The following is a 27,973-nucleotide window of genomic DNA, read 5'->3' on the forward strand; positions in this document are numbered from 1 at the left end:
GAGAAATGCGCACAGGGAGTCCAAAGGACGAGAAGGAGTTAATGAGCAAAGAAAGGAGGAAGAGTGTTTCAGGCAGAGAATGTACAAAGTCCCAGTGGAGAGAAAAGCATGACAAGTAAACAGGTCTAAAAGGCAATTGGTATGGCTGGTGCACAGAGAATGGGGGAAGTGGGGAAGGTACAGCAGGTTTGCAATTAGAGACACGAGCATGGATCAGCCCATGCAGGCCTTGTGCCTACCTTAAGGAATCCAGTCATTCCCCTACAAGTGCCAGGAAGCCATTTAAAGGCCAGCTATGTGTGGTGAGCAGGGGTGGATTAGGCAGGCAGTCTTTGCAGATCTGGGCTTTGGAAAAATGAGGATCTGGGCCGCAGAAAAGATTAGAGTCTGAGTGGATCTACAGGGACCAAAAGGAGGTGACTTTGGTAATAGAGGCAAGATCTGATCATGTCCCGGGCTGAAACATGATGAAATGGATGGAATTGAGAGCTACTGAGAAGTAAAACTGACATTTTCAGTGGGGGTGGGAGAAAGGGGAAGGAAAAGGAGGTGTTAAGGATAATGCCTACATTTCTGGCATCTTCTACAGAGACTATGGCTCTTCAAAATTCCGAAGACTTACATCCTCTCTGACAGAAGTTATTCTCAGGTGCCAATTTCATAACTAGCTTGATCTAGTGGCACTTCTGAAGGGCAGTTTTCTTCTCTGGGTATTTTGGCTGCTATCTGAATTCTCTCTGAAATAAATTTCAGTTTGTATACTTTTTAAAAATAAATTATTTTAAAATCTACATATAATTCCAACACCCCTGCTTTTATTCATAAAAAGCTTATATACATATATAGTATACATCAAGTTCCCAGACAATTCTTAAATTGACACTTTAAATCCTCTTTGCTTAAAAATATAGCAATTACATCGATGGCATCTGCCCAGGATCCTGTGAACAGACTCAAAATAACAGCACACAAGGTAAATATGATAGAGGAAAATAAAGATCAAGTCAATCTTCTCACCTAAATTGGAGTCGCAAAAATATCATCCTAAATAACAATGAATGGAAAAAAAACCCAACATTCTGATGAAGTCTTTAAGAAAATTTTAATCTCTGCCTGAATAAACAGGAGAAATGCATTTAAAAATTTGGCACAAAAGGAAGGAAAGGGGGGAAGTGCCATTAGGAAAGATGTATTTTCCTGAAACTGCAGCACCTGTACTTTCTATTATATGTTTTCTGACACTTTAGTCTGAATTCCAGTTTTAGTAGGGGTCCACACAAATGTGCTAAATACTTATAATAACAAAATAAATGTCTTTATAGAGGAGGGACTTGTTTCAGGAATAAAAAACCTCTGGGCATAATTCTGGACATGTCAAAGGAGTAACCGTGGGCTGGTGGAAAATTCAATATGCAGAAAGTCAATCCCAGTTTTCCCACTGGGTCCCCATGTCCCAGTTTGTGCATTCAAACTGTCCAGAGTCCTCATGGTAAGATGGCGTGACTGATAAAGCTCAAACTGTAAACAGGACATGTCCCATCCGGGCCAGGGTCACCATCTCTCACGTCACTTAGTCCTGATGGCCTCCTTTCAGTGTGGCCCAAGTGCACCCTGCCTGCTGAACCCTGACTCCAGTGCTTCATAGTTTCATGATCTTGGGAAAGGGTCTTCGTTCATTTGGCAAATATTTATTGATCATCTACCACGAGCAAGGAGGTCATCTAGGGGCTTTGGATAAACTGGGAAACAAAACAAAGTGTCTGGTCTTCTGGGGTAGACATTCTAGTTGAAGTGTGCTGGAAGAGAAAGGCAATATAAAGAAACATAAGTGAGTAGATGCAGGGAATTTTTAAAAATGGGAAGTGCTGTGGAAAGAGATCAGTGTCAGAGGCTTGTCATGTGGCAGAAGACAGAGGAGACACTACAATACAAAAGTAGAGAAAACAAGGGAGGTCTTCACTAAGACAGTGACATATAAGCAAAAACACAAAAGAGGTGGGTGTCGGGGGAACAGCATTCCAGGGAAAGTCTGGAGGCGCAGCCACCACGTGGCTGCAAGGCACAGAGGATGATAGGAACCAGGCTGGGTCGGGCTTTGCAGCTGTGGTGAGGACTCTGGTTTCACCTGAGACAAACAATCACTGGAGGGTTTCTTGACTTCCTAGAGCTCTGGTGTCCTTACCTGTCACATGGAGATAAGAAGGGCACCTCAGAACTGCACAGAGCAATTGTGTGTGTTGATGTGACCATGTAAGCACTGAGTGCTTGGCAGTATTTTCATTAACATCAGTTCCTGCCCCCTTCCTGACACATTTCTCAACCTGCCCCTCCATCCCTGCCATCTACAACTGTTCAATATGAAATGCAGCTTCACATCCTGCCTCCTCCAAGTACAAGAAAATATACTAGTTCACAGTGATCAGAGACTCTCTCTCTCTCTCTCTCTCTCTCCCCCTCCCTCCCCTGAACTTCGGTATCACTCGCTGCATGTGCTCTTATTTGACATTTACACATACACTCACCCAAACACAGAGGATTATGAAAGAGTGATGTGACCTGGGATCAGATAACAGGGATCAGTGATGCGGCCTGTGCTAACCAGAGAGCATGTGCTCATAGGAAGTGGCAGCATCCGGCCTCCCATTCATCCTCTCCTCAATTTCAGCTTGAGGGTCCTTCCAGTAAAAATGTATACAGTATCCCATGCGTTTAAAAGAAACTAACACAGTCTAGTCAGATATTCATATGGTACTTAATTTTACATCTTTTCCATTTCTTTTCTTAGCAACCTAGTTCATGAATTCTGGGTGACTAGTCTTAGAACTTTTAAATCCACTAATTTTGATTAATTTAATTTCCGCATTAAAGAAGTTTCTCTCCATCAGGGCTTTTAGATGCATCTTTCTTCTCCCTAACCTTATTGCTCCTGGTTTTTGCATGATATCCTATGTGAATGGGTTTGGTTTCATTGTACCTATTTTTTACAGAATCCTTTCAGAAGAATGTGGGATACAAATAACAACCAATATTCATCGAGTTAGCTCCTCCATCCACATCCCCCTTTATGAAAACTGGCCCTGCACCATCGGGGGCTCCTGTAGGCATATTTGTGGAGGATGGGCCTTCTCCCACTCTCTGGACAGATGAGTCATTAGGGTCAGACATATGACTCAGGAAGAGCTGTTCCGATGACTACCAGGCTGGGTCAGAGTCTCCCTTTTCCCAAGAGTCTGGTATTGGATAAAGTGATTTTTGTCAACCTTCCTCATGCTAGAATAGACTGGGGGATATTATGTAGACATAGACAGTAGAAAAGAGACCCAGAGAAGCTTATGTTCCTGACTGCTTCCGGATTCTTATCCTGGGACCTGTGGCTGCACTCCTTGTGCTGGGTTCCATGCAATCCCCTGGGCTCCTATTTTAAGTAAGTGCCTCTCATCTTAGCTAAAGCTACTTTGGGGGCTTTCTGTTACATGCAGCCAAAAGTGTACTGCTATCATTTAGACATGGTTTGTCTGCCCTCACCAAAATGCACGTTGAAATTTGATCCCCAATGTGGTGGCGTCAGAAGGTGGGGCTTAGTGGGAGGTGTTTGGGTCATGGGGGCAGAGCTCTCATGAATGGCTTGTAGTTGTTCTAGAGGTAACTGAACACTTGTATTTACAGTAGTGAGTTCTCGCTCTCCTGAGACTGGATTAGTTCTCTGGGAATGAATTATTTCCCAGAAGAGTTGGTCGGCATTAAGTGAGGTTCCTTCTCCTGTTTGATCCCTCTTTGCACGTGTCTGTCTCCCCTTTGTGCATCTCTGGCATGTTATGACGCAGCACGGAAGCCCTCACCAGAAACCAGGGCCATACCCTTGAACTTCCCAGCCTGCAGAACCATGAGCTAAGTAAATGTCTCTTCTTTATAAATCACCCAGTCTCAGGTATTCTACTGTAGCAACACCACAAAACAGATTAAGACTGGTCCTAAGACATAAATAAGGGACCAGATTAATTGCTTTCATGCTTTAATCCTGTGACAGGCATACAGTGAACTACAAGACATGCAAAACAGGCATGAGACTGATGGTGCTCAGAGACTAATCGTGCTCTGGCAGAGGGAAATTTCTTTCCAAATAACTGAATGGAGATACCAGTTGTTCTGAACTACTGGACAAGATGTTGTTACTTGCTGTGTGAGAAATATATAATTCAGCCACACATCCACCTGCAGGAAAGAGCTGCCCACTGCTTGCTTGTTGAATTATGGAAACAGAATGATATGGCTAAAATCCAATGGTTCTGAAAAACACCACACAGCAGAGCCTGGGAAAGGGGTGAGGCAGGGGAGGAGGTCTCTTTGGAGGTATCCAAGCATTTTTGGAACTGTGTTCTCTGTTTTCCCAGAGGATGAAAGGGCTCTTTGCCTTTGAACTTGCACTACACCAGAAGAAAGCCGGGGCACCCCTTGAAGAAATGTCTACAATCCAGGGACAGTCTTGTTTGGAAATTCCTTTGTTAGGGTCTGGAGCTTGACATTTTGGCAGGAACTAGTCATCTGAGATGGGGAGGGGAGAAAAGGGAGGGCTGTGCAAGCAATCAAACTGATACTCTTCTTGGAAATTACCCAGGCAATGCAGGCACCTAAAAGGGAAAGTGAGGGATGAGACATCTTCTTTTGGATGGAAACATGGAGGCTGCAAGTTTACAGCCCACTAATCTTTGCTTGTCTCAGTAAAAGAACGGCTTGCACTATTCCATCTGTAACTCCCTGATTAGATAAATCCAAGGCTGAAAAACATACCAGAGAAATGTTCTGAGGGCTGAGAAGGACTGAGGAATTACTCAAGCACTTCAAATCAGAGGCATGAGAAGTAAGTTATCTATAGACAAACATCAGCCTTTGTAGGAATAAACTGCTGTTTGCATTAGAGAGTTGAGCTATAAGCTCTCTCTAATGGCAGCTTCTAATGTTTAATACTGTCAGATGCACACTGTTTTTATGTTGAAACATCTTGACTTTTTTTTTTTTTTAACTTTTCCTAGGCTCAAGTGATCCTCCCCCCTTAGCTTCCCAAAGTGTTGAGATTACAGGCATGAGCCACACCACGCTCAGCCTATCTTGACATTTAAAAACAAGGTATGATAAAGGTGAACACAAATAAAATCCAAAATGGAATTATTTTTTTAAGGTAAAAGCAGGATTATATCATTCCATTTATTTAATGAATATCTGCAGTATATACCAGCCACCATGCTAGGTGCCAGGGATAGAAGGGTGAAGAAGAAAATAGATATCTTTTCTTAAAGAGCTAATGTTCTGGTGGGAGTGGGTGGGAGATACATAAATGACAACTCAATTACGGAAGTGGAGCATTCCTAGAGATGCACACGGGTTGCCACAGAAACTACGAGATCACTGCAGGGGTCAGAGGAAGCTTCCTAGGAAGTGACACTTGAACTGTATTTTAAAGAGAAGGCGATAAAGACTATCTCCTGTAGAGGCAACAGCTTATCCAAAAGGATCAAAGCCTGAAACAGCATGTCCCTTCAGGAACCAGCATGTGGTTCCAGGGCTGGAGCAGAGCGAGCCAGATAAGGCACTAGGCAGGCTATGGTCCCCACACCAGTGGTAGCACCAGGGAACTTGTCAGAAATGCAAATTCTGAGGCAGCTCCAGACCTACTGCATCACAAACTCTGGGGGCGGAGCCCAGCAAGTTCTGTCTTATTAACAAGCCCTGCAGGTAATTGTGACATGTGGTAAAGTTTGAGAACCTCTGGGCTAGAAGGGCTAAGTGGGGGCCTGATCAGCATGGCTATATGTGTTATGGGTACCAAGGGACCAGCAAGCCATGGGAAGCCAACCAAGGCTTTTAAGCAAAATAGTTATCAGATTTGCATTTCAGAAACATCATTCCAGCACAGTACAAAGAATGAATTGAAGAGAGATGAGACTGCAGGTAGCAAGACAAATTTGGAGGCTACTAATTTGGTGAGAATGACACCAGCTGAAAAAGGAAGAGGCAGCCGCAGAAAGATGGAAACAGCAGATGAAAAGGCGGAGACTCTATGGACTCAGTGGCAGGAAGCAGCAGGGTGCAAGGTTAAAACGATGGGCCTTTGGGTCCAGGTGCAATGGCTCAGCCTGTAGTCCCAGCACTTTGGGAGGCCAATGTGGGAGGATTGCTTGAGTCCAGGAGTTTGAGACCAGCCTGGGCAACACAGTGAAAATAAAAAATAAATATAAAAGTAAAATTTAAAAAATCAGCCAGGCGTGGTGGTATGTGTCTGTGGTCACAGCTACTTGGGAAGCTGAGGTGGGAGGATTGCTTGAGCCCAGGAGTTCAAGGTTACACTGAGGTATGATCACGTCACTGCAATCTAGCCTGAGTGAGACGGTGAGTCTGTTAGAAAGGAAAGGAAAGGAAAAGCAAGAGAAAAGGAAAGGAAAAAAATGAATGGATGAAGGGGAATGTCCTGGGAGGTGAAGAAAAGAGTGCAGCCTAAGAAAACAGCCCAGTTTTTAGCTTAAACAACTTGGCAGGCTTTTGGTGTCACTTACAAAGTTAGGAATACTAGAAGTGGAGAATATTTTGAGAGAAATTTCAGTTTTAGGCATTATTACCAAGACAGATGTCAGACACTGATGTGGAAAGATCCTGACTCTTGCACAAGGAAATTTGGGGGATGGACAGCAGTTGGCTTCAGAGTCAAACTTTGCTTAGCATTCAGGTTCCACCACTTACTGGCTCTGTGACCTTAGACAAGTAATTTAACTTGTCAGTCCTCTATTTCTTCCTCTACAAAACACAGAGGTAAGTGGAATCTATGTCGTGGGGTCATTGTGAAGACTAAATGAGATAATGCATGTGCTGAAAGTGTGTGGCACATGAAAAGGTGCCTGGCACATGCCTGGCTCAATAAATAACTGATTGTGGTTATCACTAAGGCCACGTACAGTCTGGAGGAAAGAGAATTAAGGCACTGTCTTAGAGAGCATGAAGATTTATGCGGCAGTGCACAGAGGGGACCCAAAGGGGAGATTCAGAAGAATTAGATAAAAGAGCAGCAGGAAACCAAGAAAGAGGTGACACCAAAGCCCACAGAGCAATTATGCATTAAGGAGAGAAAGGGGCCAGCTCTACTAAGCAAAGGGGTGGCAACAGTGGAGACTGTGTTCCATTAAGTGGATATTAAAATATAGAGCAACAAGAAAGCATTTAAAAAAGTAACTTCTCTCAATTCAAATGAGTCCATCATGACCACCAGACACTGTGCATGATGTGGCTGGGTAAGATGAGTTGGGAGGCATAGAAACTGCCAAGAAGGAACTCAGGACTGGCCTGGGGGCACCTATGTAATATCTAGAAATATCCTTTACCTTATGTAGGAGACAAAAAGGAGGCAGAGTTACACAATGTGTTCCAACGACCATCAGATGGGGAGTCAGGAGCCCCCAGGTGTAGTGGCGAGCTGCAGAGTAACTGTGCGTGACCTTGGTCAAGTCACTGAATGATAGTCTCCTCAAGTGTAAATGGGTAATAACTCCCGCTGCAATGTCACAAGACTGTGATTGCCAAACACAGGGAAGACATCTGGAAAAGAATATGTTGCATAGATACAGGATAAATTAAAATACCACCTTTTACCCATCAGTTAAAACAACAGAGATACAATGCTGCAGTTATGGCTGTGTCATCTGGCACCTGTACTGCCTTTAGAAGGCAGTGCAGATCAGCCATTCATGGAATTGGTACTTATCTGGTGCCTATTTCCAGAACAGTTTGTGTGGGGAGACAATTCTCACATCTACACTTTTTTGGGGGGTGGGGGGGGGATTGAGTCTCGCTCTGTTGCCTAGGCTGGAGGGCAGTGGTACAATCTCGGCTCACTGCAACCCCCACCTCCCTGGTTCAGGCGATTCTCCTGCCTCAGCCTCCTGAGTAGCTGGGATTACAGGTGTGCACCACCACGCCTGGCTAATTTTAGTATTTTTAGTAGAGACGGGGTTTCACCATGTTGGTCAGGCTGGTCTCGAACTCCTGACCTCGTGATCCACCTGCCTCAGCCTCCCAAAGCGCTGAGATTACAGGTGTGAGCCACCTTATCAGCAAGGCACTGACTGACATTATAAGTGAGTCCTTCATTACTATCTTTTCAAGAAAATTTGAACAGCAGATAGCCTTGAAAGATACAGTATTTCTTTACAGAGCAAGGGTCCGGGAAGCTTACTGCCCATTATAAAAGATCGGAGTTCCGTAAGTTCAGGGTTCCTCTCCTAGAATACAACTCACTGTGTATCACCTGGCCCACTCTGCACCACCCTGTAAGAATTAGGGCTCAGGGAAAGTGTACAAAAATATTGATCCTCTGGTTCCTGGCATTGCTGTGATTAATAAAGTTCTATGTCTCTGCCCCAGCAGTGTGATGCCTTCTGCTGAGACTTGTGACACTGTGGCAGGATAACTTGTTTGCTGGCATGCAGGGTGAAATCTCAGACCCTTCACAGTCCTTGACACTCAGTGTTATTGTACCACAGAAGAGTTTGTGTCTTAGATTGTTCTCCAGCTCCCTGGCTTGCTTCGGCTTGCCCTGTGGGATGTCAGCGCCATCAGAGCTGAGGGGGCTGCTGAGATATTAATAGCTATGTTTAAAACACTTACCACAAATGCTCTCTCTATGTCTACATATCTGTGTGTGTTTTTGAATTTTATTTTGTTTTTGTGGGTTCTGGTTTTTCTTGTTTGTTTCACTGATGAAATCTTTCTTTTCTAAGAAATATAGGACATTTATACATTTACAGAGGGGAAAAGTGACCATTTTTAAACAGATGTCTGTGCTACAGCCAATGTATCATTCTTTCACTTTAAAGTATCCTAATTTAACTGTCAATATTAAAAGTTCCTAAGAAATAACTGCATGTTGCAGGTACATTTTAGTAAACATCCTGCCTTTGAAATAATTTAAATGCCAGAAGAATGTAACTTCAAAGCTTCAGACATTGTACAGAATGAGCTGAATGGTGTTTTCTACACTTACAGTCTCCCGTGGCCTACGTACCCAACCCCCACATTAGGCAAATCCACTACAGAAAACTATACTGAGAGCACACTGACTTCTTGTTAGAATTCGGAAAGCTTCTTTAAAAGGAAACCTGATTGATACCATTAGCAACAAAGTCATCCAAGAAGTCATCTCTGAGAACCTCAAGTCCACGTTGAAACAGGAACTGAATTTTCTCCTAGTGGGCCTTTTGAAATAAATGCTCCATCTTGACCTTCTTAATAGCTATCACAGTGGTTATACCTCTGATCAAATCAACATTTACAAAAATAATGATGACAGGTGCCTTCACTTCAAGCTCTGTTTTCATATTTCCATACTCTTGTTTAAAATTCCCTTAATAGTTGCACTGAACTGATGTCATCTTTCTGATGCTTTATAAATTCAATCAAAACCTAAAAAATCTTGAGAGATGAATGCAGGATGCGTGGGACACAATCAAGAGATCCCAATCCATTGATTATCATGTGAAAGAAGGCACAGAGGCAATTAGTCCTTTGTTGTGGATGACAAATAACCTCCACATAAAATGTTCTATCCACTGAGGCATCTTTGATCCGTCTTACTGGCTCAGTGACTCACAAAAGAGGAAGGAGGGGGGATGTCTGAAAACAAAAGGGCAGCCTGATGGCACCATTTAGTTATTTATTCTGTATGTTCAGCTCAGTTTTTCCTCTTTCCAACTTTTCATGACACTATAAAAAGAAATGGAATGGATTCCTTTCAACCAAGAACATCAGCACTGCATACTAAGAAGTAAAGTACTGGCTTAACACAGAGCCCGCAGAAACCACCGAATATCAACCTCTCTCCTTAGTTAGGTATTTTTAACAAGCAAAATGGGTTTTGACAAATCATTCCTTTATACGTTCTTTTATATAAGACTTTATTGCACAGACTCTTGGAAATTAATTTACATATAAGACAAACTATTCACAGCTTCAGGAGAGAAGGCTGGGTTCTCAACAAGCACTGCCTTGGAAACTATCCATGTGTGTGCACTCTGGAATTTTCCTTTTCTGTTAGAATTGTTTAGAAGAGTCTCTTGATGAACAACAGCATGAGGGATGTGAATAAGCTTCCCTTATTTCCTCTGGTTTAAAGACATCCATAATTTTTTGTTCTCTGAATAAACGTGGCATGACATTAAAGTGATTTGAAGATATAAAAGGATGTGCTAGAGATCAACAAGCTTCTAAAATGATTTGTTAATTCAGATGAATATTAAAAAATCAACATGGAAATAAAAATTATGTCTTTTTTTTCTGAGACGGAGTTTCCGTCTGTGGCCCAGGCTGGAGTACAGAGGTGTGAGCTCAGCTCACTGCAATCTCTGCCTCCCGGGTTCAAGTGATTCTTTTACCTCAGCCTCTTGAGTAGTTGGGATTGCAGGTGTGCACCACCACGCCTGGTTAATTTTTGTATTTTTTAGTAGAGACAAGGTTTCACCATGTTTGCCAGGCTGGTCTTGAACTCCTGGCCTCAAGTGATCCACTCGCCTCAGTCTCCCAAAGTGCTGGGATTACAGGCATAAGCCACCTCACCCAGCCTTTATCTTTAAAAATTAAGAGGACTGCTGATTTCCTGAAGTTAAAACAGAAAGTACAAAGGGATCATACAAAGTATAAATAGCGACACAGCCAAATGAGCCTGACCTCTGATGACAAACCTTGGTTCAAATCTGGGCCCCAGCATTTAATGGATGTGGCCTGGGCAAGCTGACACTCTCAATTTTCTCACCCATAAGTACAGACTATTGCCTAGCATTCACACAGTACTGATATGAGGATTAATGAGTTAAGATATGTGTGTTATATATAGTAGGCACTCAATAAACACACTATTATTGCCATTAAAAGCATAATTAAAAAGGCTCTTACCTAAGCACAACATAAGGTCACTTTTCAGATAACAAAAAGAAACTATCACGTCATCTGTGCATTATTCAGCTAATCTAGCAGATTTTTATCAGAACTGAAATAGCATATACTGTGGGGGAAAAAGATTGCAAAGAGGACTTAAAATCCTTTTTTCCTTTTGCAAGAAACTTCTTTTCATTTTTGATACAAGATTTCATTTAAAGCTGTTTAACTAGAGAGGGTCGCCCTGGGAAAGTAAACCGCTGACAGAATATATTAGGTTCACATTAATTTATAGCGGTAGCATAATGCTTATGAAAAATAAGCTGGCTGGAAGCCCATGGTTTGCCCTTGAGCCTCAGTCAGCAGGGAAGTTTTGTGCAATGTGATTAGTAAATGAGGAGACCCTAGGTGATTAATTAGTCTCCATGTCATCCCATCAGACAGGCTTTCAGCCAGTAATGTAAATAAGCCACCTGATTTTAAACTTCCTTCTCTCAAAACTGACATCCATGTGAGCATGACTTTGCCAGACACTTAAATATTGAAGGAAGATTTTCTCCAAATCGCCTTTAAGACAAATCCTGCTTCCTTTGACACACACTTTAGCTCTGGTAAATGGCAGACTAGATGGGAAAGAATCTAAATAAGGAAGCTTGTCTGTGAATTCTGAGTACTGAATTAAACAAAACTCATTTCATAAGTCCCTGTAACTGTTCAACACTCAAAAGAGAAAAATTTGACTCTGAATAGATTTACTGCCTACACCTGTGTACCAGTAACTTTTCCCAGACTTTACTATGCAGTTATGTTTTTAAAAATCTTTTTACTGTTTGTATCATTAAATTGTTAAAGATGTTTTTTATCTATCATTTCCTAGATATTTCTGATGCGCATTTTACAAAGGTATTGTCCCAAGATAGATGTTTCTATGGCCAGGTTTGTTAGTCTATGGAGCTGCACAGCCACTTCTCTGGTATCTATTACTATTTCAGTCGAGCTTCTTAAATTAGATTAAAAAGAGAAAGAAACAGCTTTCCTAAATTAAATCAGTTCCTTAAAATGAGGTTGACCCTTGAGTAGGTAATTTGTGTAAACATAAAATGGGTCCTGCTCTTCTTGAAATCTTATCATTAGGTTCTCAAAACTGGGATCTAAATGTGAGATGTGGTGTACAGCAGGTCTTCGAGAAATGTCATTTTGTTCAACGTCGTTTCGTTCAGTAACATTGATGAGAGGCCAGGGCCATTGTCTGTGTAGAGTTTGCACATTTGCCCCACGTCTGCACGGGTTTTCTCTGGGTACTCTGGTTTCCTCCCACATCACAAAGATGTGTGCATTAGGTGAACTGAAGTGTCCACACAGTCCCTGTCTGAGTGAGTGTGGATGTGTGATGGAATGGTGTCCTGTCCAGGGTGGGTCCATGCCTTGTGCCCTGATATACCAGGACGGATTCCGACCACTCTCAACCCTGAACTAAAATCATTGAATCATTGAGTAAATAAATATTTTGTTTTTATTAATCCTTTCCCTTTTTTTTGAGACAGAGTCTTGCTCCGTCACCCAGGCTGGAGTGCAGTGGTGAGATCTCGGCTCACTGCAGCCTTCACCTCCTGAGTTCTGTATACATAGCTCACATTTATTTCAGTGTTTAATATTAAAAGTGTTTTGAATCTTTACTTAGAAGTTTGCTGATGTTTTTGTGACCAGAAATATGTCCTAGCAACTTAACTTTTGTTTATATCAATTAGCTTACGGTAAAATTAGATTTCTTATATATACATGTCATTTTGCTTAAAGTCACAGTTTCCAAATGGATGATATTAAGTGAGGACTTACTGTATCTGTATAATTAAGGTATAAATATTCCATTCTGGTCTGTATACTATTTTCTCATTGTAGATGAATGGTTCTATATGAATAAAATACCATATATAAATATCCTCGCATATAGAATCTACAGATCACCGTGTACATACACAGACACATCAAAAGGTGTCCTAGGCTATAAAGTGCAGGTCTCATAGGCTAAAATCATTAACTGGTACATGCTGCAAAGGTTCAAGGTTTAAACATATCAGGCTGGGTCTCATCAGAAAGGAGGCTGATTTTTGCTCAAACACTGTTAGAACTAAAAGGAGCCTCTGAGGCCCAACAAAGTCAAGTCAGGAAACAGGAAAATTGAGAATCTCCATTTAGAAGCTAGAATACCAATCTCAACCTAATGTCATTCTTTTTCACATACACAAGAAATCCAAGGCAGACCGGGTGAAAACGTCCAAACTAGATAGTATTCATGGCGAGAGGGAACCTGCTCCCAAGGGTAAACACATGAACTCTAATTCTATGGCTTTCAAATGTCAGCACAAAGGTAAGGAAGCATCCCAGACACCAGGCAATTTCCTAACAAATACTCTGAGGGCTTCAGTGGGCAGGATATCCTGCTTTGTTCAAAGGTTGATAAATGACGGCACAATGGAGTTCATGCCCTGATAGTACTTATCATCTCACCATAGAGGTAAGTTATGAATCAATAATGAACATTAACACCAATTTGCAGTAAATGCCATAAATGAGACTGAGAAAAAATAAGTTCAGAGAAGGCCACCAGATGCCAAGATGAGGGAAGATTTCATGAGGGGGTACAGGTCTCAAGGGAGGCAGGGGGTAGAATTCTAAGAAATGGAGATGTAGAGCCTTCTAGACCACTGTTTTTTAAACAGGTTGCAACTTGCTTGATATCACAGTTTAATGGCCATTTTCTTCCTCAATGAAACGGAACAGAATGCTATAGCATGTGGCAAGATAAAGTACTACTTCATGAAGCTTTTTAGCTTCATGTAAATTGTATTGGTTGTTCTGCTTCATGAAAAATGAAGAGTGAGGTTTTGTCTTTGGCTAGGAATTAAGAACTCAGTTATGAGATGATTCCAAGCCAGCATCTAAAACATAGCATCAAAGAATCTGGATTTTGTACTGTTTTTCGCCTTTTTAAAGCTTTATTGACATCAACTGTGCTTAGTATCTCACACACAAGATCTCACTTAATTGTAACCACCACACTTTGAGTTGGATATTATTGCCTCCATTATAGAGGAGGTAAGCGAGAATCAGACAGGTTATATAACTAGCCCATGAAATGAAGTCAGGTCTTTTGAATCCAAAGCTCATAATGTTAAAAAAGACACAAAAGAAAATTATGAACTGATCAGAGCTGGGCTTTAGGAATATTAATCTTGCACCTTCAAAGAGTTACACTGAATAGATGTTAGACAACTATATCATTAGAGAGGTTTCTTTTGATCACTCAATTTCAGAATTTAAAACCAATTTAAATATACTCCAAATTCTAGGCAAAAATCACACCCAAACCAAGAGTTAAAACTGCTCTTAACGACCCTAAAAATATTTCAGTGAAGGTTCTTATTTCTCAATAGCTATATTAATATCCCCTTACTTCATTCTGCAGCCATGAAGCTAATGACTTATCACTTGAAAAATGCTTTGAAGAAAATATAAAAATAGGTGGAAATGCAGAAGTCTGCCTAAAGCAGAAATGCTAACATAAAAGAAGTAACCCACTGCTTTTCTCAGATTCACTCGCCCCAGCCCTCTGTTCTCACCCCTACATGCTCTGTGTAATCCTACCTACCTCCGGGAACAACTGTGAGGACTAATGGTGTAATCTGTGAAGTGCACAGAGCTCCCTGGAAAAGCAAGGCTGTAAAAAGCCCGGATGTTATCACTAGAGGCAGCTGAGAGAACATGCCAACAGTCGATTGCTAATATAAAAGTGTAAAAAAGAAATAACAGTAGATGGGATAATATTGTGTCTAATTTAAAGAAGGAAAAATAATTTGAAAGTAGCTATTTCTGATGAATATGAAATATCTGGGTATTGAGCAATGAAAGACAAATATTCTTCCTCCCTTTTCTGCTGAAAGCATCCCTCACAAGAATCAAAAAAGCTCCTCCACATACCCAGAATAACCCGATTGCCCAACGGGCAGAGACCAGGAGGGTAAAGTGTTCCTCCAGCCGGCATATGAGCTGGATAGAGAAATGCACACTAAATACCCAGCAAATCAGAAAAGCCAGCTGTGCACAGGATTCTGCTCTTCTTCATATACTCTGAACGATCTATTCAATGGTTATGGACTAATGTATGAACTTTCTTTAAAAGAAAAAAGTCATAGGTCCTCAAGGTTGATTTATTATTTACTAAAATATTCCTTAAATATGCAGAAATAGAAAACTGGTATAAAATCCCAAGCAAATTCATATGTCAACGAAAAAGAGTACTATCAAACCAACAGAACTCAAACTAGCCAAAATAATTAAATGTAACAGATGATGGGTTTTGTTTGTTTGTTTGTTTGTTTGTTTTTGCTGTCACTAAAACACTGATGTAGGCATCCAGTCTAGTTCTATATTTAATTTGCTTCGGTACTTTAACTTTCACAAATGTTTACATAGAGAATACCTGTTTACATAATTACGTTGAACAAAACAGCAAAAAATTTAGAGGACAGACTGGGATGATTAGACCTCATACTTAACTCAAAGTCAGCCATACTTAACCCACATGTCACAATAACTCTACAAAGCTCTCTTACTAAATTGAACAGAGTTAGTACCAGAGCATTATTGAAACTTGCATTAAATGGGTGTCTCATCCAATCAGGTAGAAATAAGGAACAGGAACTTTTTTCATTGTACATTTACCAGCCATGCTCACTACTATAAACTACTCTGCAAGTTGTATGTGCAAGGGCTAGATCTGCCCACCACTCCGCTGGAAATGGGGGTAGGATACTGACTGCCCCCAATTAGTATGACCATACTGCAAACAGTTTTTCATTTATCTCATTCAGCCTTCACAAAAGAGGAGAGATACTATTATTATTCACATTTAACAGGTGAGCAAACAGTTAAGTGACTCACCCAAGGTCACGCAGATTGATAATGGTAGAGCCAGGATGCAAAACAAGGAAGCCTTACTCCAAACTCCAAGCTCTGTACCACAAATGCTTCTTGACCACCGTAAATCCCTGTGTGGCATGCTGTGATACCACGTGGCCCCCTCCACCCACTGAAAACACACACACAGATGCAGGTCTGCCCTTACATCCAAGCATTCATTTATAATGTGGTTGACCACATGATCCCAAAGATGCTAAAACTTCTAACTGCCTACTACATATCTCCATTTGGTTATTACTCATTCAACTAAGGCATGCACCCTCGAAGATCAATGAAATTAGAGAATTTTCTTTCCAGCCGGAAGGGTGTAGGAAGCCTGATTTGAAAATGATTACAACTGCTTCTACAGGGTAAAAAACTGCCCGAAGTGGGCAATGAGTTTAAAAATTATATACTCATCATTAATAAAAACAAGAGCTAGCATTTATTGCATCCTTACAACGGAATTGGCACAGTTACATACTTGTGTCATTTCAATAAAGTTTCACAACCACCACTGAAGTAAACTCCATATTGTCACTTTCCAATTGTGAAAAATGAACTTATGAGACATTACGTAGCCTGGACTAGAGTGGCTACCTACCTAGTGACTAGGAAAATCCCGATTCAAACCCAGGCATCTGACTCCAGAATCCCAACCACTCCAAATGCAGGATGAGAAGATCTACTGGCAATATGGTTTCTCCTCACTACGTCTCAGAACTTAGGGATTCATTTTCATTTAGACTTCTGCAGCCAGTTTAATCTCCAACCTACTCATCTTGTTTGGTTGGTTAAGAGATGTTACATTGCCACAAAATAACACAAGATCTGTAATAATTCAGAATCTTTTGGCTTTGACACCAAAAACTGCTGTAATCCTAAAAAGAATCACCAATTAAAAACTAAGATGTTGGGTATGTTCAAGCAAAAGAATCTACACTGCCATAAAAGCACAAAACCCAGCTTTGGTCAGAAAGCTAGACTACAGTTTCTGCAGCCTCAACTTCAGACTGAGTTCCTTGATGTAGGTGTTGTATCTTGGACGTGGCACTTGGCAGGAAAAAGATGGCGAAATGATTGAGCATTAGGCATGGGCCTACTCTGCTGTTGTTCATCAGGCCATCCCCTAATTGGGGAGGCAGAAGGGCCTGCATGCACATAGCCAGGAGCTAACAAGGTCACTGGGACCAGAGCAAACGAGAGACACTGAGCACATCCTGAAATGGCCAGAGATGCTCAGGGATAAAATGTCCCCTTGACACTGAGAGAGTGATAATGGTGAACTTTTGTTGCTCACCAGCCTGTGCCAGGAGCTGTAGGTGCCTTCTGTATACCACTAACTATCATCACCCTGTGAAGGAGACAATGATATCCCCATCATACAAATGAGGAAACAGGCTCAGAGGCAACACAACTCCAGGAAGCAGCTTGATTGTGGCCAGGGCTCCCTGAAGCCACAACCGTTTCCACTTTCCAAAAGGCACACTCCACCCCACCTGCACTTCTGCCATGAAAGTTGAAACAAAGAGACGGGATGTGCATTGGACTTGGGAATAAGGGAATGGGAGCTAAACTGAGGCAGAGATACTTAGAACCAACAAAGATTTCAGAGGTTGTCTAGTCTAACCTTTTCATTTGCAGAGTAAACTAGAGCAGTTATTAGATTCACTTAAGATTACACAGCATATACACACACATTTCATACATACACATATACACACACACACACACACGCGTGTATATTTACAAACAGGATCTCACTCCATGGTCCAGACTGGAATGCAGTGGCAAGATCACAGCTCACTGCTGCTACAAACCCCTGAGCTCAAGCCATCCTCCTGCTTCAGCCTCCAGAGTAGCTGGGACTAGTGGCATGCGCCACCACACCTGGCTAATTTTTAAAATATTTTTAAAAGACGGTCTCACTACGTCACCCAGGCTGGAGTGCACCGGCATGACCATAGCTCACTGCTGCCTTGAACTCCTGGTCTTATATAATCTTTCTGCCTCAGTTTCCTGAGTAGCTGGGATTACAGGTACACTTTTCTACTTTTATTTATTCTTTTTAAAATTATACTTTAAATTCTGGGGTACATGTGCAGAACTTGCAGTTTTGTTAGATAGGTATACACGTGCTTTGCTGCACCCATCAACCTGTCACCTATATTAGGTATTTCTCCTAATGATATCCCTCCCCTAGGCCCCCACCCCATGACAGGCCCCAGTATGTGATGTTCCCTTCCCTGTGTCCATGTGTTCTCCTTGTTCGATTCCCACTTATGAGTGAGAACATGCAGTGTTTGGTTTTCTGTTCTTGTGATAGTTTGCTGAGAATGATGGTTTCAAGCTTCATCCATGTCCCTGCAAAGGACATGAACTCATCCTTTTTTATGGCTGTATAGTGTTCCATGGTGTATATGTGCCACATTTTCTTTATCCAGTCTATCACTGATGGACATTTGGGTTGGTTCATTGTGAACAGTGCTGCAATAAACATACATACATGTGTCTTCATACAATGATTTATAATCCTTTGGGTATATACCCAGTAATGGCATTGTTGGGTCAAATGGTATTTCTAGTTCTAGATCCTTGAGGAATCGCCACACTGTCTTCCACAATGGCTGACACTTCCCACCACAGTGTAAAAGTGTTCCTGTTTCTCCATATCCTCTTCGGCATCTGTTGTTTCCCGACTTTTTAATGATCGCCATTCTAACTGGTGTGAGATGGTATCTCATTGTGGTTTTGATTTGTGGTCTAATGACCAATAATGATGAGCTTTTTTTCATGTTGTTTGGCTGCATAAATGTCTTCTTTTGAGAAGCGTCTGTTCATATCCTTTGTTCACTTTTTGATGGGGCTGTTTTCTTCTTGTAAACTTGTTTAAGTTCTTCGTAGATTCTAGATACTAGCCCTTTGTCAGATGGAGAGATTGCAAAAATTTTCTCCCATTCTGTAGGTTGCCTGTTCACTATTACGATAGTTTCTTTTGCTGTGCAGAAGCTCTTTAGTTTAATTAGATCCCATTTGTCTATTTTGGCTTTTGTTGTTTTAGTTATGAAGTCTTTGCCCATGCCTATGTCCTGAATGGTATTGCCCAGGTTTTCTTCTAGAATTTTTACGGTTCCATGCGAAGTTTAAAGTAGGTTTTTCCAGTTCTGTGAAGAAAGTCAGTGGTAGCTTGATGGGGATAGCACTGAATCTATAAATTACCTCGGGCAGTATGGCCATTTTCACGATATTGATTCATCCTATCCATGAGGATGGAACATTTTTCCATTTGTTTGTGTCCTCTCTTATTTCCTTGAGCAGTGGTTTGTAGTTCTCCTTGAAGAGGTCCTTCACACCCACATCCCTTGTAAGTTGGATTCCTAAGTATTTTATTATCTTAGTAACAATTGTAAATTGGAGTTCACTCATGATTTGGCTCTCTGTTTGTCTGTTATTGGTGTATAGGAATGCTTGTGATTTTTGAACATTGATTTTGTATCCTGAGACTTTGCTGAAGTTGCTTATCAGCTTAAGGAGATTTTGAGCTGAGATGATGGGGTTTTCTAAATATAGAATCATGTCATCTGCAAACAGAGACAATTTGGCTTCCTCTTTTCCTATCTGAATACGATTTCTTTCTCTTGCCTGAGTGCCCTGGCCAGAACTTCCAATACTATGTTGAATAGGAGTGATGAGAGAAGACATCCTTGTCTTGTGCCCGTTTTCAAAGGAAATGCTTCCAGTGTTACCTCATTCAGTATGATATTGGCTGTGGGTTTGTCATTAATAACTCTTATTTTGAGATATGTTCCATTGATACCTAGTTTATTGAGAGTTTTTAGCATGAAGGGGTTTTGAATTTTGTCGAAAGCCTTTTCTGCATCTATTGGAGTAATCATGTGATTTTCGTCTTTGGTTCTGTTTATGTGATGGATTATGTTTATTGATTTTCGTACGTTGAACCAGCCTTGCATCCCAGGGATGAAGCTGACTTGATCGTGGTGAATAAGCTTTTTCACGTGCTGCTGGATTCGGTTTGCCAGTATTTTATTGAGGACTTTTGCATCAATATTCATCAGAGATAATGGACTGAAATTTTCCTTTCTTGTTGTGTCTCGGCCAGGTTTTGGTATCAGGATGATGCGGGCCTCATAAAATGAGTTAGGGAGGATTCCCTTTTTTTCTATTGTTTGGAATAGTTTCTGAAGAAATGGTATCAGCTCCTCTTTGTACCTCTGGTAGAATTCGGCTGTGAATCCATCTGGTCCTGGACTTTTTGTCAGTATGCTATTAATTACTGCCTCAATTTCAGAACTTCTTATTGGTCTATACAGGGATTCAACTTCTTCCTGGTTTAGACTTGGGACGGTGTATGTGTCCAGGAATTTATCCATTATTACAGGTTTTCTAGTTTACTTGCATAGAGGTGTTTATAGTATTCTCTGATGGTAGTTTGTATTTCTGTGGGATGAGTAGTGATATCCCCTATATCATTTTTTATTGTGTCTATTTGATTCTTTTCTCTTTTCTTCTTTATTAGTCTGGCTAGCGGTCTATCCATTTTGTGTGTGTGTTGTTTTATTTTTTAAACTTATTTCTTGTCTTCTGCTAGGTTTTGAATTTGCTGTTGCTTCTCTAGTTCTTCTAATTTTGATGTTAGGGTGTCAGTTTTAGATCTTTCCTGCTTTCTCTTATAGGAATTTAGTGCTATAAATTTCCCTCTACACACTACTTTAAATGTGTCCCAGAGATTCTGGTACATTGTGTCTTCCTTCTCGTTGGTTTCAAAGAACATCCTTATTTCTGCCTTCATTTCGTTATTTACCCCATAGTCATTCAGGAGCAAGTTGTTCCGTTTCCATGTAGTTTTGCAGTTTTGAGTGAGTTTCTTAATCCTGAGTTCTAATTTGATTGCACTCTGGTCTGACAGACTGTTGTGATTTCCGTTCCTTTGCATTTGCGGAGGAGTGTTTTACCTCCAATTACATGGGAAATTTTAGAATAAGTGTGATGAGTTGCTGAAAAGAATGGATATTCTGTTGATGTGGGGTGGGGAGTTCTGTAGATGTCTATTAGGTTCCCTTGGCCCAGAGCTGAGTTCAAGTCCTGTATATCCTTGTTAATTTTTTGTCTCATTGATCTGTCTAATATTGACAGTGGGGTGTTAAAGTCTCCAACTACTATTGTGTGGGAGTCTAAGTCTCTTTGTAGGTCTCTAAGAACTTGCTTTATGAATCTGGGTGCTCCTGTATTGGATGCATACATATTCAGGATAGTTAACTCTTCTTGCTGCATTGATCCCTCTACCATTATGTAATGCCCTTGTTTTCTCTTTTGATCTTTGTTGGCTTAAAGTCTTTTTTATCTGAGGTTAGGACTGCAATTCCTGTTACGTTTGTTTGTTTGTTGTTTTTTTGTTTTTGCTTGGTAAATATTCCTCCATCCCTTTTTTTTTTTTTTTTGAGCCTATGTGTGTCTTTGCACATGACTTGGATCTCCAGCACATTGATGGGTCTTGACTCTTTAAATAACTTGCCAGTCTGTGTCTCCTAATTGGGGCATTTAGCCCATTTACACTTAAGGTTAATACTGTTATGTGTGAATTTGATCCTGTCATTATGAAGCTAGCTGGGGTTTTTTTGCCCATTACGTTGATGCAGTTTCTTCATAGTGTTGATGTTCTTTACAATTTGGCATGTTTTTGCAGTGACTGGTAACAGCTGTTCCTGTCCATGTTTAGTGCTTCCTTCAGGAGCTCTTGTAAGGCATGCCTGGTGGTGACAAAATCTCTCAGCATTTGCTTGTCTATAAAGGATTTTATTTTTCCTTCACTTATGAAGCTTAGTTTAGCTAGATATGAAATTCCGGGTTGAAAATTCTTTTCCTTAAGAATGTTGAATATTGGCCCCCACTCTCTTCTGGCTTGTCGGGTTTCTGCAGAGAGATCAGCTGTTACACTGATGGGCTTCCCTTTGTGGGTAACCCGACCTTTTTCTATGGCTGCCCTTAAAATTTTTTCCTTCATTTCAATCTTGGTGAATCTGATGATTATGTGTCTTGGGATTGCTCTTCTCAAGGAGTATCTTTGTGGTGTTCACTGTATTTCCTGAATTTGAATGTTGGCCTGTCTTGCTAGGTTGGGAAAGTTCTCCTGGATAATATCCTGAAGAGTGTTTTCCAACTTGGTTCCATTCTCCTTGTCACTTACAGGTACACCAATCAAACGTAGATTTGGTCTTTTCACATAGTCCCATATTTGTTGGAGGTTTTGCTCGTTCCTTTTTATTCTTTTTTCTCTAATCTTGTCTTCTCTCTTTATTTCATTAAGTTGATCTTCAATCACTGATATCCTGTCTTCTGCTTGATCGATTCGACTATTGATACTTGTGTGTGCTTCATGAAGTTCTCATGCTGTTTTTTCAGCACCATCAGGTCATTTATGTTCTTCTTTAAACTGGTTATTCTAGTTAGCAATTCGTCTAACGTTTTTTCAAGGTTCTTAGCTTCCTTGCATTGGGTTAGAACATGCTCCTTTAGCTCAGAGGACTCTGTTACTACCCACCTTCTGAAGCCTACTTCTGTCAATTCGTCAAACTCATTCTCCATCCAATTTTGTTCCCTTGCTGGTGAGGAGTTGTGATCCTTTGGAGGAGAAGAGGTGTTCTGGTTTTTGGTATTTTCCGCCTTTTTGCGCTGGTTTCTCCCCATCTTTGTGGATTTATCCATCTTTGGTCTTTGATGTTGGTGATCTTTGGATGGGGTCTTTGAGTGGACGTGCTATTCCTTTCTGTTTGTTAGTTTTCCTTTTGACAGGCCCCTCTGCTGCTGGTCTGCTGGAGTTTGCTGGAGGTCCACTCCTGGCCCTGTTTGCCTGGGTATCACCAGCGGAATACCGCTTGCAGAACAGCAAAGATTCCTGCCTGATCTTTCCTCAGGAAGCTTCGTCCCAGAGGGGCACTTGCCAGATGCCAGTCAGAGCTCTCCTGTATGAGGTGTCTGTTGGCCCCTACTGGGCGGTGTCTCTCAGTCAGGATACACAGGGGTCAGGGACCCACTTAAGGAGGCAGGCTGACCCTTAGCAGAGCTCAAACGCTGTGCTGGGAGGTCCGCTGCTCTCTTCAGAGATGTCAGGCTCTGACAGCCTGGGTTGAAAATTCTTTAAGAATGTTGAATATTGCTGAAGCTGAGCCCATAGCTGCCCCTTTCGCCAGGTGCTCTGTCCCAGGGAGATGGAGGTTTTATCTATAAGTCCCTGACTGGGGCTGCTGCCTTTTTTTCAGCGATCCCCTGCCCAGAGAAGAGAAGTCTGGCAGTCTGGCCCTAGCAGCCTTTCTGAGCTGCAGTGGGCTCTGCCCAGTTCCAACTTCCCAGTGCCTTTGTTTAAACTGTGAGCGTAAAACCGCCTACTCAAGCCTCAGCAATGGCGGAGGCCCCTCCCCGAACCAAGCTCTAGCGCCCCAGGTGGAGCTCAGACTGCTGCTGTGCCGAAAGCAAGAATTTCAAGCCAGTGGATCTTAGTTTGCTGGGCTCTGTGGGGGTGGAACCCGCTGAGCCAGACCACTTGGCTCCCTGGCTTCAGCATCCCTTTCCAGGAAAGTGAATGGTTCTGTCTCTCTGGCGTTCCAGGTGCTACTGGGATATCGTAAAAAAGAACTCCTGCAGCTAGTTCGGTGTCTGCCCAAAGGGCCGCCCAGATTTGTGCTTGAAACCCAGGGCCCTGGTGGGGCAGGCACCGGAGGGAATCTCCTGGTTTATGGGTTGTGAAGACCGTGGGACAAGTGCAGTATCTATGCCAGAGTTCCTTAAGCTTAGTCCCTCACGGCTTTCTTTGGCTAGGGGACAAAATTCCCCAACCCCTTGTGCTTCCCGGGTGAGGTAGCACTCCACCCTGCTTGGGCTGGCCCTCTATGGGCTGCACCCACTGTCCAACCAGTCCCAATGAGATGAACCGGGCACCTCAGTTGGAGATGCAGAAATCACCTGCCTTCTGAGTCGATCTCACTGGGAGTTGCAGACTGGAGCTGTTCCTATTTGGCCATCTTGCCAGCCAGGAGCCACTTTTCTATTTTTAACTAGAATTACTGAACCCTGACATTGTGCCAGAAACAGCCCTAGTACCTTTAAATATGCTAATTTTCACAACACCCTCATTAGGCAGGTGCCCCATTTTACAGATGAGGAATCTAAGGTGTAATGAGCTCAGGTAATTCACTGAAGATCTGTCTGCCGGCAAATCCCATGCTCTCAACATATGCCTCACCGCCCTCCCAGAGAGCTACTTCAAGAGCTGATGCTCAGGCCTCCAGTGTTCGCTGTCTGCATTAGGAGGTGGAAAGGACCTGGCACAGAGGTCTGCCACAAGCCAAGCTAGGCCATGGCTTCCATCCACATCCCTCTGCACTTAAATGCACTGATCTTAACAATCTTAACAATGAAGAGCTGGCAAGGTCATCCTGGTTTTGCTCCATTTTCTCTGTGGCACTGTCATTTGAGGTGCTGCTCCCCATGGTAGGTGATGGGGTTCATCTTCTTCCATGCTGAGCTAGGCTGGACACATTCCAGCCAACAGCAGGACAAAGGGTGATGTGACCACCTCTGAGGGACTCAGCCCCATGCTCTGTGATCAGGGCCTGGGGACTTTGGCACCTGAGGTGCTGGGTGGCATCACTACTGGGCACAGTTTTCCCTGCATCAGCAGCAATAGGGGAATACGTGCACACAGGAAGGCTCAGGTTCCCCAAACTCACATAGCGTCTGGACTGAAAGGGAGGATTTGTGCAGGGCTCTAGAGGTTAACTGTCGGTTATGTAGTTGCTCCACTTTAGAACAATGACTTTGGACACTTCAGGGCATAGCCAAAGAGCAAAGCAGTTACTTTGTGGCTGTCCTACCTGCTCCTCACTCTTGGCCATCAATAAGTCTGGCTGAGGATGGAGAAATCCAAGGTCTCCTCTGGCTGAGGGAGGCAGGTCCGGAAAGCCACATACCAGCTGCACCAGTTCACTGCATCAACTCCTTAGTCTGCAAAAAGGTCCACAGGATGGACAGGGACAGAGATCAACGGCCACTCTGCCACCAGAGCAGGGCCATTCCTCTGACATCTAAGAGTCACATCCATATGACTACTGCAACCTGTGGCTCAAAGTCAGCTGAAAAATGGTTATACACATTAGGTTAGAGCCATTTTGTGAAAACTAATTCAGTTTTTTTCCCGTTGCTTGGTACACACACACTATTCAGTGAAATATTAGCTTTTATTCAAGGCATGACATAGGAATTCCTTCAAAATTAATATTTTATGTTATACTTTGTATCAGTTTATGCTGAAACATTTATCAACATGTACTGTGATTGCCTGTGCAGGAATTTATTCAGATTTATTCCATTTTGCTGTTTGTTTTGTACTGATTTTCACTGATAAATTTCCTTTGACTGTAGGTACTATAGAAGAATTCATTCAAATTTATTTGATATTACAGTTTGCCTCTGCATTACCTTTATTCACCAAAATATCATACAGGTATGTGCTTTTCAAAAAAACCTCTGCCGTGTCTGATATAAAAATGTCCCCTATCTATAAATGCTTATATTACCTACTACTTATTTACCCACAAGTTTCCTCTGTTATCTGGAACAGTTGAGGGTGGGAGGCTGGGGAATACTACTGCTTGTCCAGATGTTAAGATCTCCTTCTGGATCTCTGTATCCTGTATTTGCAAAAACAAAATGCTTCTCCCCCTTACCCCCACCCAAAACAAACCAAAAAAACCTTTTATGTCACTTTCAATGCTTGCATGTTTGAAGTAGTCAAATCTTTTTCCCCAAATGATTATTAGTAAAAATTAGAATATCATTTACAAATCTCTGCTTCTTATCTGCATCTAAAAACAGAATAAGGAGGTCCAGGAGCCATGAGCTTCTCCCAAGTTTCAGCCTGGACCGAATCCTAAACTCCTTATCTTTTCTCAGAGGCAGTGGGGCTGTAGGTTCACCAAAACACAAATGACGTCAGGACCACAGCGCATCCAACATGCTTCTATCCACTCTATTGCCCTTACTCTCCTCTTTCCCAAACCACACATTTTGACATGGCAGACTTGGAATAAAATCAAGAAGCTCCTTTAGAATGAGAGCAATAAACAGCTTATTGGGACATTCATGCCTCAACATTGCATTCCCTTCAGATTTTTTTTTTTTTCCTGGTGATCTTTTGTGTTTTGCAATACTCTAGGGGGGCAAATAGGAGAACTGTGGGCAAAAACTTATGTAATTTTACTGCAACATAATTTTAATTTACACACTGTGGTAGGCAACCTTCAGTATGGCCTTCAATGATTCCCATCCCTGGTACTCACACCTTTGTGTAGTCCACTCCTATAATATTATACCAGGGTTGGTTGTGTGACCAACAGAATACAGCAGAAGTGCAGGAGCATCCTTTCTAAGATCAGTGCAGAAAAGACTGTGGCTGCATCTTGGTTGCTCTCTAGTGAGTGTTCTCTCTCTCATCAACATGGCCGTGTGGGAAGCCATGCTGTGGGCAGCTCCATGAGGCAGACCATATGGCAAGAACTGAAGCCTCCTGCCAACACTCACGTGAATTTGAAAGTAGACCCTGCAGCCCCAGACAAAGCTCCAGATGATTAGAGCCTCAGCTCACAGCTTGACTCCAACTCCATGAGAGAACTACCCAGCTAAGCCACTCCCAGACTGCTGACTCTCAAACTATGGGAGATAAAAGTTTGTTTTAAGCTGCTAAATTCTGGGGTAACTTGTTATATAGCAATAGATAACTCATACATACAGATTTTCAAATTCTTTCTTGAGCTTTCTTCAGTGATCATGAGTTTTCTTCAGTGATCAAAGTTTCTACTATAAACATGAATTACTTTTGCAAACAGAAATCAAAGATGGCATACGTGTGTATGACTTCCTGGGGCGAAGATGGGATGGGCTAAGATGGTGACTTCCCTCTTTTTTTTTTTTTTTTGAGATGGAGTCTCACTCTTGTAGCCCAGGCTGGAGTGCAATAGTGTGATCTCGGCTCACTACAACCTCTGCCTCCCGGATTCAAGCTATTCTCCTGTCTCAGCCTCCTGAGTAGCTGAGATTACAGGCACATGCCACCATGCCCAGCAATTTTTGGACTTTTAGTAGAGATGGGGTTTCACCATGTTGGCCCAGCTGGTCTCGAACTCCTGACCTCAGGTGATCCACTTGCCTCAGCCTCCCAAAGTCCTGGGATTACAGATGTGAGCCACTGTGCCCGGGCCTCTCTTTCTTATTTCTCTTAATTCCTGGACTGAAAACTACCCAGCACAGTGATGCTACAGGGCAAATGTGAGCAGGGATAATGGGGAGTTGAACAAAATTCCTTCTATCCTGGGATTATTTGATGAGTACTACTGACATTCAAACACTGCCAATCTGTGTCTTCTTATACCCTCTCAAATAGGCTGATCAATCGCTTCTTTTGTTGACTAAGAACTACAGAAGGATAAACATTTAAATTCAAGAGATATTTAGGGTTAACCTTAGGAAGAATTTCTAGCCAAGAAAACTGTGGTTAAACAACTGCACAGGGTGAACAATTAGCATGGCATAAAGATCACGGGCCTTAGTTTTAGCAAGACCAGGCTTGGGTCCTGGTTCCATTTCTTTCTAGCAGTGTGACTTTGGATAAATCATTTTCTCTCTCTAAAGCTCAACTTCCTTACCCATGAAATAGTGACAAAACCATCTACCTTACTGGTGCTCAGCTGGCCTCATTCCCTCCTTCCCTAGACAGGGGTAGATAAAACCACATTGCTAGACCCTTTCCAGTCCTAAGATTCCCTGGTCCAAGCTTTACTCTGACTGGAGGAGAGATATGTGGATTTGGTAACACTAAGGTGGTCCTTATCCACCAACCTTCTTGCTCTCTTGGCAAACTCTGAGAGGCTCATTTCCTGAATGTTTCTCTCAGAAGATTATACATACACTACAATGCATCCTTTTCTTCCATAAGAAAATGTGGGATAGGCTGGGCATGGTGGCTCATGCTTGTAATTCCAGCACTTTGGGAGGCTGAGGAAGGCAGATCACTTGAGGCCAGGAGATCGAGACC

General features: G+C 42.1%; 1 protein-coding gene across 6 annotated transcripts in view; it reads right to left on the bottom strand.

Moving 5' to 3' along the window:
* The window catches only part of TSPAN5 (tetraspanin 5), a 178,129-nt gene that overhangs the window by 41,387 nt on the left and 108,769 nt on the right, over positions 1–27,973 (bottom strand). For 3 of the 6 annotated variants that reach the window (XR_012093389.1, XM_073017498.1, XM_037990109.2), the window contains exon 2: positions 7,368–7,581. The exons of the other annotated variants lie outside the window; for them this stretch is intronic. Coding sequence is in view for 2 of the 3 variants with exons in the window: in XM_073017498.1 (XP_072873599.1) it covers positions 7,368–7,581 (214 nt within the window). In the remaining variant the exon portion in view is untranslated. The remainder of the gene's footprint in view (positions 1–7,367; positions 7,582–27,973) is intronic. 6 annotated transcript variants of the gene reach the window in all.

The sequence above is a fragment of the Chlorocebus sabaeus genome, chromosome 7 (assembly GCF_047675955.1).
Source record: "Chlorocebus sabaeus isolate Y175 chromosome 7, mChlSab1.0.hap1, whole genome shotgun sequence".
In the NCBI taxonomy this organism is placed as follows: domain Eukaryota; kingdom Metazoa; phylum Chordata; class Mammalia; order Primates; family Cercopithecidae; genus Chlorocebus; species Chlorocebus sabaeus.